The 13,319-nt window shown below is 43.7% G+C and overlaps 1 protein-coding gene across 12 annotated transcripts in view; it reads right to left on the bottom strand.

The window, feature by feature from the left end:
* Positions 1-1,157: 1,157 nt before the first annotated feature.
* DGKD (diacylglycerol kinase delta) overlaps positions 1,158-13,319 on the bottom strand; it is a 59,158-nt gene continuing 46,996 nt past the window's right edge. For 11 of the 12 annotated variants that reach the window (XM_058843415.1, XM_058843416.1, XM_058843418.1 and 8 more), the window contains 7 exons: positions 10,872-11,023; positions 10,006-10,117; positions 9,747-9,839; positions 9,286-9,405; positions 8,827-8,944; positions 7,443-7,573; positions 1,158-6,323 (listed from right to left, as the gene is read on the bottom strand). In XM_058843415.1, the coding sequence (XP_058699398.1) occupies positions 6,234-6,323; positions 7,443-7,573; positions 8,827-8,944; positions 9,286-9,405; positions 9,747-9,839; positions 10,006-10,117; positions 10,872-11,023 (816 nt within the window). In that variant the 3' untranslated portion in view covers positions 1,158-6,233. Of the gene's footprint in view, positions 6,324-7,442; positions 7,574-8,826; positions 8,945-9,285; positions 9,406-9,746; positions 9,840-10,005; positions 10,118-10,871; positions 11,024-13,319 lie in introns of those variants that run through there. The other variant, XM_058843427.1, reaches the window with a different exon arrangement.

The following is a 13,319-nucleotide window of genomic DNA, read 5'->3' as shown; positions in this document are numbered from 1 at the left end:
CTGGCCTGTTCTGACACCCTCCCCTTGCCACTGGACATTTTTTACAAGCTTCATGCTCCATTAAACTGTATTTGGAAGTCTGAAAGGATACAATATTTTTTAAGCACTTACTGCTTTATTCAGTGGGAATCAGCGTGATCTGTTCTTCCTCCATGAGCTCTGCTGGAACTTAGTTAATCCATAACTTCAGATATTTACTCTTTGGAGTGACATAAAGTGCTTTCTTTTTAGTTGTTAAACAAACAGTGCTCAGGGAGAGCTTGACCATTTACCTGCATGCAGGGAAAAAGTGAAATAGCTGAGGCACCCACTTTGCCTTTCTCAAACCCTTTTTCCTTTTGATTCTCTGGTAAGCAGAAATGGTAATTGCCAGAAAGGCAAGAACAACTCTCCACAGAGAGCCTGTGTGCTGCTGGAAGGTGCTGCTGTGAATCCAGTTTGCAGCCTGGGAACAAGAGGAATTTGACAACCTGTGCAGATATCAAATTCCTCCCAGCCTGTGACTTCCCTGGTTGGGATCTGCTCACACCTGGGAGTGCTGCTGGGGCTCCAACTCCTCCCCTGGAGTAGCCCATCAGTGCAAACCAACCTGCTCATGGAGGAGGACATGAGGGCTAAGGTCACCCCCTTCCCTGCTCCCATGAAGAAAAGCCATAGGTCACAACTGACCATGAAGTCAACCAAAGGGGTCTTCTAGGTCATATGCACACGGCCCCAGCTCTTCCTTTCTTGTAAAGAAAAACACTCCCAGGTCACTGGGGAAGCCAGCAAAATGCTAGAGCTCTTCAGACAGAAGTTGCTGGAGAACTGCCACAACTCTTAGATGTTATCAACATGGAGTGTCACTTTCCAGTCTCAGGACCTTTTCATTGTGCCCACATGAGAATTAAACACCTCAAGCTACTCCAGGCCCAGCTAGGGGGTGCACAGCTATTCATATTTTTATTTAAACTCATTGGTAGAGATCTTCACAGCACACCTTCCTCCCAATCCATTCCACCCTCCTGAGATCCATTAGGTAGTTAAATCAAACCAAGAGGATGGCAGCCCTGAGAAGGCGGTCTAACATTCAGTAATGACACACTGAGTGGGGCAGTAAGTTTTTTGCAATTATCTTCTGCCACATTATTTAAAAAAATAAAAAAATAAAAAAATAAAAAAACAAACCAAAATTAATTAACCTGTATCAGAGGAATAAGAATATCATCTTTCTCTGCTGCTACTTTCTTCGCATGTTTTCTGTAGTGCCATGTAAAGCAGAGCCTGACACTCAGGGTCTGATGCAAGTGTGAGTAAACACAGTAGTTTTTTTTTTTCTCCTTATTCTGGTTCCAGGTAACCAACATTGTAATGCTCAATTTTACAAGTTTCATCATGCAAGAGTATGTAACATTAGAATGATGTTCCTTTTCCATACACTGTTCTCTCCATACTTCTGTTCAATTATCACGTACAAAGATGCTTTTCACACAGAAAATGTTCATGACCATTGTAACTTAATTTCCACCCACTTTGCAACAGTACTGTGGAACTTGACAACCATCCTCTCAATTTAAATAAATCTGCTGGAAGTTTCCTGTCAGCATCTTATGAACACACCAATCTGTAGAGATGGAAGAGAAAGCTTGTCACAATCCACTCTATGGACTGCTCATTCAAACACCTCCAAATTTTTTTGTTTCAAGTTTACAGGTTTCATTTATGGTACTCAGTTTCTACATTTCAAAATTCACTTCTCCCACATTTTTGTAAATGCATTTTCACTGATTCCAGACACTGTACATATTGCCTGCAATAAACAGAACACACAGAGGCCCAAGTGGAGAACAACTGCTCCCATCCCATCCTGGCAGTGCAGCACCTTGGCCAGGAACAGCCACCTGAGGAGGGGTAACCAACACAGCCCTGCTGAGCCTGACAGAGCCTTCCCATCGAGCTGTGGGTTTGCTGCCAGCAGAGCTCTGATCAGGATGCTCACCAGTAGAAGCACCACATTGAAAACATCTTTTGTTCACTGCAAGACATAGCTAAAAAAAATTAAACCACCTGATGTCTTCTACTCCATGCCAATTAAACCAACAGAAAAAATGCTACAAAATTAGTGTACAACACTTATATTTACCATTTCACTCCTCTCTAACGAACAGTTGTGAACTTCTGATGCAAGCCAGGATAAAACCATTTAATCACAGCACAGGTTTTTATTAGCTGGTTCCCACCCAATGGGCACAGCAGCCCTCTCACAATTAAATCAGTAACAAAGAGTCCTTACTGGAAGCTCGGAAACATGTTTACTTTATATACAAGAAAAACATATTTACAACAAGAAAACTATGTACAAAAAAAACCCAAGAGACATTTCCATGGTAATCACTGTATAAATTAACAAAATAAATAGGAGGGAAGCAGGTCCCATTCTTAAGGCACAAAACCTTCTTCCCAAAACTGTACAGGGATTCACTTGCTTCCCAATGCTTGTGACAGGATCACAGGAATGGTGGGGAGACCCCTGAGGAACAATGGTCGGTGGACAATGATACAGACATACAGTCACTGCTGACAGTTGTAGAAAAACATCATTTTTCATACTTTCCTTTTTTTTTTTTTACAGTACACACATCTTAAGATACAAAATATGTCTTGTAAACAGTCTGTTTTATAAATCACATCGTTGTTATGCACATTTTTAAATAACACTAAAACAATGAACGAAGCTTTCCATATGATTTGGGTGCAGAAGCAGTTGTGGCACTGGCACTGAAGGCCCCGGCAGAGCTGGAGGCTCCCAGATGCCAGGCCAGCACCTGCAGGGACCCAGTGGCACAGCTCCCCTTGGCCACCATTCCAGCTCCTGCCAATGTCCCACAGGCTACAACACAGAGGCTGCACCAGCCCTCCCGAGGGCAGCCCAGGGCAGGGCACTGCCAACAGCCAAACCTCCCTCCAGTCTCCACTGCATGCAATCGCACTTAGCCCCAACCATCATTCCCCAGAATCTGCCATTAAATATCCAGGATGGTGCCAGAATGTGAGAGAACAGACTGAAGCCTCTTCCAAGCAGAAGAAACTGCAGCCACTGCCAGGGGTGAGGGATGAGAACAGAAAGTGCCACATGGCTTTCATAGGAGTTGCATCACTTCAGGGAGTAAACACCTGTGTGATATGTGACAGTTCTAGCTTCTCTCAGGGTGGCGTCCCTGAGACTGCTGGACAGTCTCTTTTTTGCAAAGCAGCAAATTTTTTACTAATAGTCTTTCCTGAGTTTCTCTCCCACAAAAAATTATCACTTGTCAGAAGAGAAACCTAGAATAATGTAGCCAGGAGTTCTACCTGGCTTCCTACTTTGCAGATAGTGCTCACTGATGTTCATGACAAACCGTCTTCATCTATTCACAAAAATCCTGACAACAGAAATCTTCACTATTCCCCGTGAGACACACAGAACTACAATCCTTTGGGGCTTTTTAGATCTATACCTTAATAAATATTCAAAGGCACTCAGGTTAAATGAAGATCCTGTTTTCTAGCTCTTAAAAGAAGGCAGAACTCCCTCCCTGCCTCTGATAAGTAACAGACAGGAATATAGTGGCTGTCAACCCTTTGATAAATGTGCATGTGCACAAAAAGGATATGAAGGCATTGACACACACATCATATAAGCAAAAGAAATGAAGATGGGTCTGTGCAGGCCTCATCACTCATGCAGATGGCTAATGGCCATCAGGTCTTGATAGATATGGCATGGATTAAGGAACACACCTGAATGTAAAAACTCTTTGGATTCCTCTGTTGCTCTGGGCAGGAAGAGAGGAGCTGTTTCTATGGAAGCAAGAATTTAATCCCTCAAGGATTATGCAAGGCAAGCACTTATTGTTTATACATTTTTAACCACGAGGATGCCTGGGGAAAGCTCATAGAACATTTCCTTCACTACATATAGGAACAAATACAGATCTCACCTCTTCTCCAGAGTTATCACCTGCCTCAGCCCCTGCTGCACTCTCCTGGCAAGGCACATGGATGTCCCAAACATGCACAACTCTGGGATAGACAGTGGGATGCACACACTGTGAGGTTACTGCACACCACCACTGAGGATGGATGCATCCTGGGGCTCTCCTAGGAAGGTTTCTCCTCATTTTCATCCACACACTGCTCTGTGCCTCAACAATCAAGTGGGACAATACAGTATGTTTGCAATTCTTACTTACCTGATGCCTCAGGAATTCAATATAGTTAGAGGGAGTCTTTACTGATAAATAAAAAATACAGCTATGGAAGCAATTGCCAATGTATATATTGGAGAAACACATCCAGGGCAAGGCTGGACATATTTCCTGCTCAGGCCCCACAGTATTTATACCGTAAGTGTTTCTAGCTGGACCAAACACTTTTAGTCTTCTTTTACCTTCTCACATGAGCAAACCCTGCCACTCACCAGGCTGACAGGAGACACATGGGTGAATGTATCTGGTTAAAATGGACAGAGAGAGTCAGAATAACCCTTGATGAAATACTAGGGAATTCAATGGAGTTTTCCCAGCTGAAATGGAATCAGCTCAGAGCCTTCATAAGCTGACAAACCTTTGACATAAAGTAACTTGACTGGTTGTTATTAGACTAGAGAAGTGATATCAATCTGACAAAAATCCTTACAAGTAAAAAAGAAGAATGATGTCCTCAGCAAATTATCTTCTATGCCACTGTGTATGTGGGCTTTTCTGTTGGCAGCCATAGTCAGACAGGTGCCACTCTGTACTAATTAAAAAAAAAAAAATACACAGAAAATGACAGAGTAACTAAAAATTTCTGCTGTCTCTCAAGTTTTACAGCACTGACTGTTGCTGAATTCCCTTTGCAGTGATAAAGATGGTGATATAATTATGCATGCTAGTCTTGGGCTTTAACAGCCACCTAACTGGGGTCGGCCATCTAGAAACTGATTCAGATGCACTAATTTTTCCACTGTTGCTGGTACCAAAGGCAATTTATCAACATATTCCAGCTTTCATTATGATGCTTGTTTGCTTGGTAACAATCCTCTCAGTGCTCTTACAGGAGCCCCAGTGTTTGACAGCATAAGGAATCTCTCCCTTAGGGGTACAGCCCAGGAGAACTGAGCTACTCTAATCTTTTGTATCACCCTGGAGTGAAGGAGCAAGGCAGCAAGAAAGAGAAGCAAGGTGGAAAAGCTACTAAAACCACTGCAAGCTGAAGTAAAGAAACAGCTCTTGTGTTTGTGGCCACAGAAGTGGCACTAAGCAGGCAGGAAGCTACATCTGGCCATTACCAGTCATGCTGCTCTTTCCCCCAAGATGAAGCAATTTGTCCTCTATCTCCCTTCTTGTGCAGCCCAAACAGCTCATTAGCTTTCCTCTCCCTTTTATCTAGTTTTCCAAAGATGAATTCAGAAGAAGGAATGTCAGAGCTGATCTCCTGTAACCATCTGGCTCTCCAGAATTTTCTTTTCTTACTACCAGGAATTTCTGAACAATTGTCTATGATGATTCAGCACCACACTTTTTTGTGGTGAAAACCTAAAGGTTGCACTACTACCCCTGGCTGGAAGAGGAGAGCAGGCCCAGCAGAAGGCCCCACCAGTTGTTCCAAACCCTGTCTGAAGTACATGAACTGTTTGTTGCAAAAGCATGAGTGAATGAGAATCAATGGATGTTCATCAGAAGAGGTCTGAACTGGCTTTGAATTTCAGATGCAAATTGCACACAACTACAGATGCATTAAAAAGGGATTAGTAAGATGCAAGGAGAGGCTTTATCCCACTCAAATATGCTAAATACAGATGTGACATACAGCTGAGCAGGAAAGTTTTGGGTCTGAAAAGACTGTCAGATACTTCTGAACTAAGACTGGCCAATATATCTTTTGCCCTGAATTATTCTACTGTGATGAAGATATCCAGTAAAGGTATCTGTGTTGCAGTTCTCATGAGTCCTGCACTGTCCCTGGAACCAGAACTTCCCACGACACAGGACATGGCTCTTCAAACAGCAAGTGAGTTCTCTCCAGGAGGCTCTGCCAACTGCAGAGGAAACACTTCTCCACTGGATGCAGCCATACCCCACAGGAAAAAAGTAGCACCATGCTTGGTTGATATGAGCTCTGAACAGCTAAAATTTGGCTGTTCAGCAGAGATAGTTGTGAGCACATCTGCTTTGTGAGGTGACTGCTGTGCAGTTAGGGAGAATGGTAGACACAGGCAGTGAAAACAGAGGCTAAGCCTCGCTGGCAGGAGTATTCCGGCTCAGCTCCTTGATCCCGTGCAGTATCCTCTTCATGTGACCCACTTTGGTCACACCCAGGTCCTGGAAGGAAAAGGAAAACCTTACATTAAGAGAAAGGCAGAGGGAAACTCCAGGTAGCCAAGCAACAGTTACAAACTAGTCAGCCAGTTACAAAGAGAGGAGGAAACCAACCAGAAAAATTCCAAACCTGAGTGTTATATACAGAGCCTCAAACCACATGTCACAAAGCTACTAAGGAATGCAGAGTGGGCACAGAGCAATGCAGAGAAACAACTGTGGACTTAGCCAGAAACACAAGTTGCTTTGGCTGTCAAAGTCTGTGAGAACAGAAAGAGCACACAGACATCAAGGACCTATGCAAGTAGCCAAACCATGCAGGAAGAACTAACCAGTCACATCTAATAGCTGGGTACCATGCAACAAACATGGGCCATAGGTGGATGACATGCAGAGGGGTCAGCTACACAGGTTACAGCAATCCTCACCATGGGAAGATGGTCAAAATGATAAATAAAGAGAATCAAGGCACACTGAACAAATGCCACACGCTACTTCAAAAAAAAATAGTGTTTTCCTGCTCTGTGCAAGTCACCAGAATGATGACACAAGTCTCTTGCACATGCAAAGAACTACCACTTTCAATTTCTCTCAGTAGAAACAATGTCTCCTGGTGAGGAGATGAAAAGTTGTGCAATGCAGTTGTTAAGCCCTCTTAAAAAAATTATCTCCATCCATACGTCTCATCAAACTGCACCATCACTTTTTCTTGTAACAAAGAAGTGTGATGATCTATTTGTCCAGTCACTGCAGGGTAAGAACCAAATCTTCCCAATTACAGCACCTTCTGCAAAGATGGTACAGTAGCTGAGAAAAACTTCCATCATTAAAATCAGAGAGTCTCAAGAACACTATTGGCAATCTGTGTGCTGGACTGTATCACATCTCCAGGAAGCTGTGGCAGAACTGGACAGTTGGTCCCTCAACCACCTCTTCTACCTCCTGGCTATTAAAAACCAGGTGACCCAAAACGGTGAGAAAATAAAACGAGGCTGTAGTGAATCTGTTCATCTTGCCAAGGCACCTGGAATGAACAGCAGGCAGACCACTTCCAAGCACATTCAGCACAGAAGGTCATGCAGATGCAGCTGGCTATTTCTCATGACCCGACCGTGAAAGTACCTTGAGGTCCCTCCGTTCAAGGTGCAGGAGCTCAGAGCCCCGGACGTCATGCCGGATGAAGATATCCTTATACTCACAAAGACTGAGGTGCTCAAGCCACGCCGCAACCTCCTCCGTTCCCCAGAGGTGAACTGTCAGAGATGGAAAAGCAGGAGTGCATTGAGTACCCAGAATCCCAGGAGACAGAGAGAGATGAGGACACCACAGCACTCAGTGCCAGAGGAGGAGGGCAAGCAGGACCACAGTGTTTAACTAAGGTGAGGGCAGCACAACCTTCAATCTCAAATGAAAGAGGTAGGGCAAAAAAAAGTAAGAGATGTTCTCTTAAGAAGAGGCCTGCTGCAGTACAGCCAGGAGGAAGTGCATATTTGTTTTGATGGGATGGGATATCTTTTGATGGGGATAACTTTTTTCACGTTTATCCCCATGTTTAAGAAGAGCAAATTCATTGTGTAAATTCTGTGTACAAAACAACAGATTCATAAAATATGTGATTGAGAACAACAGCACAGATCAGTTTGCACACTATTATGTACAACCACTTGTGCTCAGTAAACAAAATGGCAACCTCTCTCACTCTAGAGAGAGGGAGAGAGGAAGAATTTAGACTTCCACCTTCTTGCACAGTCTCTCAATAAGAGAATAATAACATTTTCCAGTTTTGGGAGGCAGTGAATGAACACCAGTCTATCAGACAGGAGACTGCACCCACAACTCCATGGCAGAGGACAGAACCCAAGAGCCAACAGAACAGGTCATACTTCTGAATTTTGGAAGAAAGCCTTCATAAGGAGAGCATAAATCAAAAATCAACTAGATCAATTTAGAGAGGAAGTGTCTTGAATGGCAATTTGTTGATTCATGGTCAGTTTTTATCTACTGACCAACAGGATTAAAAGTCAGGGAACACCTGTGGTGATGCTGATCCCCAGCCAATTAGACATGAAACCTGATTAAAGCCTGAAGGTGAATCAATGAGAAAAATATAATTTGCTGTATCATAGAAAACAAGCAGTGAAAAGACTGGAGTTACGCGGACTTGGGCCCCACAGTCATTTTTATAGTTAAAATGCCAAAATCCTCAAATTCACTTCCCTAAGCACCCTCTGAAATATCCCTGAAAATCTGTACAATGTAGGGGAGAATTCTTCAGAGAGTACCTCCTGTTCCTGCTCAGGAATATTTTCATGGTACAGGGGGACCATGACTCAGAAGGGAGCAATAAGCTATTTTGCCACGTGAAAAAGATTGACTAGACCTGCAAGAAAAGGCAGATGCAGGTGAAACAGAAGGAGAGGATGTGTGAGGAAACAGACCAAGAACAGGTAGTGGTGTGACCACACTGATGTGACAAAAAGACACAGTGAATGAGCAGGCTTGGTACCCGGCAATCCCATGCTACTGTGAGTCTCCTTATTTTTGTTGTTCTTCTCCTTTTTAAACTTGGTCACCAGGCGGAATTTGCCACTGCGGCTGCGTTTAGAATAATCCAGCATCTGGTTCTGCAAGAACAGAAAGGGAAAATCACACACACACTCAAACTGATTGCAAGGGACTAAGAGCAACAAGCACTGTCAAGCTCAGCTCCATAATCTTGTAAGAAAAGAAAAAAAAATAAATCCTAAACTTATTCTGATCAAGACAGAAAATGAAGCAGAGAAAGTTGATCCCATGTTAGGCAAGGGATCTTAGTAGGAAATTGCTCTCTTTAGCCCTAGGGAGTCAAGTTTCTTTCTTAATAATTTTTTCTCACATCAGTCCTATAGTAACAGGAAGTCAAATACACAGAGCCAACTAGGGAAAAAGAGAACAGCTAGGAAAAAATAGCCTTGATCCTCCTCACCTCCTCATCACAGGGCTCCATAAGCTGCCACAGCCAAGGGATGTCTGCCAGTTTCCTCAGCTGGAGGTCCATGTCTGCCAGGGCTGCCTGGAGCTGCTCCTTCTGTGGAGGATCTAATTGCTGGATCAGGAATAGAAGGAAGGCAGAGTTAAAAGCCTCATGGCAGAACACACAGCCAGGCCCTTGCCTTGAAATTCATAGCTAAAAAAGCAGTTCCTCCTTTTGAAAGGAAGTGCAGACCAGGTACTCTGCCCAGACCAAGTTAACAATTCTTGTATCTTCTGAGCTCCAAGCTCCACAGCACACCCGTGTAGCAAAATTTTCTGTAGCAAATGATTCCTGGATGAAAACATCTAAATTGACTTACAGAGTACAAGACCAATAAAACATTAGGCCAAGGCAATAGAAGGAGAGGGGAGGAAGTGAGAGGCTGCTTTTTCCTCCTGCTTTGTGCTCCTTACCAGTGCCATCTTGCCTGCCAACAGCAGCTCTGTCTCATTGTGCAGGGCTTTGACATTATTCACCATCTCTACAACAAGGCTGCAGTTCAGACCCTGCAGGGAAGCAATTCATGCACAGGTTAAGCTTGGAAGTGCAGAGGTCTGAGCAGTCAAAAGAAAGAAGTCTCAGGCTAGCAAGGCCTACTTTTGGTCAGTCAGAATGGAAAACCACGAGCTCTGGAGCAAGGACAAAATGGGAAATGCCAAGTGAGTGCAGTACCTCTGTAGACTTGGATTTAGCGTAGACTTTGTCCATAGACTTGGAGCTGGCATTGACAGCATGGGCAAGCTCCTGTTCCATGTCCTGATAGGACTGTGCTATTTCCCGAATGCTAAAGAGAGAATTACACATTGCATCAGCATACATATGCTCAAAGCAGGAGATCTCTCCTGTCTGTTTATCTCATTTTAACACCCATCCAAGTGATGAGTTTGGATCATGGTAGGGGCACAGCCTCTGGCAAAGCAGGGCAATTCTCCTGCCACACTGAGCGTGAACATTTCCAGGCAAAAAAATGCAGCTCTCACAGGCACATGTTCAATTGTGCACACAAAGTGGGAGCAGTTTGAAATACAATCCAGACATTTTAGTATGACCAGAGTGATGTGAAAGGCAGCTGCACTTATAACAACCTTCTCTAATGACTCTGGGAACTTTCTCTCAGAAGCCCAAAGGAATGCCCGACTATGATGAGTAGGCAAGCATACATTCCGGGAATTGTATAAAAATTTCTCCTAGGCATCAGGGTTATAACAACCCAGCTTTTCATGTGAGCTCTTTCAGAGGCTTTTGTTTCCTTTCCATAAAAAATACTTTATATTCAAAGATAACAGGTTCCTTCAGGATTAAGTGATCCATGTTAGCTCATGAAAGTAACATTTTTTTTAAAAAAATGGTTGAAGAAAGCTTATTCAGCTTCAGTCCTTGTTTATCTGGGACACTGAACGCTACTCCCAGTGACGTGGGCCAGCAATGCAGTGGGTAAGACTGAACAGGAACATCTCTGGAAACAGGAAGCAGGACAACAACTTCAGGCCCTAAAGAATAAAGAAGGCTCTATTCACCAAAAGCAAGTTGAGTCACACCTGTGGATCAGAGCACCTGCAGCTTGACCAAACTGGATGATCTGGGTGGATTCTTCTTCAGACATGATCTCTGGTTGCAGAGAGAAAGAGGAGGGTCGTGACAACTCACACTTCTGTTTGTCCTCCCAAGACTTCAGGGTGCTCTCAAACGCCTAAAATATAGCAAGCAAACTATAAGGTACCTTGTAAAGCTCCTATAAAAATCAGTGACTGTGCCTATACAGGCCCTTTCACTGCAGGGCCCAGTAGTTAAGTTGCTTGTAACTTTGTTAACTAGCTGGCTGGGATGAAGTTTTCCATGCCACATCCTTGCCTTGGCTGAATTTCTGCTTAAGCATAGTTTTAGTCAAAATTACTGGGCCAGTTCTGAGGGCCAGACTAACAAAATCCAACAATTCCGTACTGTTGGCAGCCTTTTCTTTGAACAGCTACATCACCTTTACACCTCAGTATTACTGTGACACTCCAGAGCTTGAAAATAAAAATGTTCAAGGCTCCTCCTTATCTGGAGGTAAAACTGGGCTTCCTTAGGAACTGGTGAGCCAAGCAGCTGAACTCGGAGCTAACACCTGCCCTATTTGCAACCATACTGATATTCCTGTGGGCAGCAGCTAGTGGTGTGGGAAGAAATAAAACAGATTCAGTGTAGAAGGATCAATATTGAATATGGTGAGAATGAAAATTGTGGAGCCCTGTGGTAAAGCACTCCCTTCCCCTACTGCCCCTGATACCAGAAAATCAGGCTCTCTCAGCTCAGTGCAAGCTACCTGCTGATCTCACTCTTGCTTATGACTCTTCAGTGGTCCAGACGAAGCCAAAAAAGGGCATTTTGAGCTTTTCCATCCTCAGTTTAGGAAACTATATATCCCAAATTACATTTGAAAAATGCTACCAAAGGTACAGAGTCACATGCATGAAGGGAGGACTTGAATAGACAGGTTTGCTCTGTGAAAGAAGGGGCACGCAATGACCTTTAAAAGGACAGCAGGAAAAACAAAGATAAGTTGAGACAAAGTTGAGTGTGCAATTGCAAAACTGGAACCTCTTTCTCAGCAGAAATTCCACAACTGCTAAACCAAGTTGGTAGGCAATTAGGAATGGGCTGGCACAATCATATGGCTTCTGATGGCCCAACACATAGCACACTAACAAGGGACTACTTTGTCCTATCTCTTGTGCTTCATGCTGCCTTTCCCACCATGCCCACACATAGGTTGCCTCTCCTTTTTTATCTCCCTTTACCTTTACAGCAGCAATCCTGTTCTCTCTTGCTCTCTGTGCTATCTCCTTCAGTCACTCTCCCTCCAAGTGTCAGTGTGATGCTGCAGCGCTCTCTTACCCTTCACAAAAGATTGTGTGCACTATTCCTGTCTCCTCTCCACAACATTCACATCAAAGCTGACAGGAAAACTCTTTGAACTCAAAAGAGAACAGATTCAGCTAGATGCAAGGAAGGATTTAATATGATGAGGGGGATCAAACACTGGCACAGATTGCCCAGAGAAGTGGTGGATGCCCCATCTCTGGCAACATTTAGACCACAGGCTGGATGGGGCTTTAAGCAACCTGGTGTAGTGGAAGCTGTCCCTCCCCAAGGTGGGGCTTGCACTAGATGACCCTTAAAGTCCCTTCCAACCCAAACCATTCTGTGGTCCTATGATCAACACCCACTGCTCTCCCAGTTAAGAGGTCTCCAGTGCCCCATCCTACCATGACAGGGGTTTTGTATGCCCAGCTTTGCTTTCTTTTCATACTGTCATCTTTGTAACTCCCTGCCAGGCAATGTGCCTCAGGCCTGTATCAGGCTACTTTCCCTTTTTCCCCTTTGTCATACTCCTTTTTACTGTGATTCAGTAGGTGAGTCCTTTGCAGAGGACTTTGATTTGCTCTGGAAGTTGGGTAAAGGGGTGTAATGCTGGAAAGTATGAAGAGCTGCTATCAAATGAACTGCTTACACATGGACAGTCACAGAGTTGGGAGGACTCAAAGTCTGTCTGTGCCACAGTAGGGCCTTTATCATTCCTTTGTCTGACCACTGCTCAATCATACAGCAAAAGAGCAAGGAGGCTTCCTTATCTGCTGGTACTCATCAGATATATTTGAAAATTGTGTGATGAGACCGACACACACTTCTAAACAAGTTGTAAGATGCTGTTTTACATGGTCAATGAGGTATAAGCCACATACTGAACAATAATGAGAAATTAAAACATTGACCGTCTGAATCTAGACAATCCACAGCACTTGGCGAGGCAGGAGTCCTGTGGAAAAAACAGCATGCAAGCATGTTAAGAAACACTGTCATGAAGCACATAGAAAAGGAAGTAAAATAAGCTTCCATAAACGATCTTATTTATGCCATTTCCCAAGTGGTGAATGCAAGTTTAATCACATTCTTTCCCAAAAGGTTTATGGTGTGTAATAAAATATGCTTCTTGCATTCACAAA

The sequence above is a fragment of the Poecile atricapillus genome, chromosome 8 (assembly GCF_030490865.1).
Source record: "Poecile atricapillus isolate bPoeAtr1 chromosome 8, bPoeAtr1.hap1, whole genome shotgun sequence".
In the NCBI taxonomy this organism is placed as follows: Eukaryota; Metazoa; Chordata; class Aves; order Passeriformes; family Paridae; genus Poecile; species Poecile atricapillus.
Note: the sequence above shows the minus strand (reverse complement) of the source record. Positions and strands in the feature narration are given on the sequence as shown.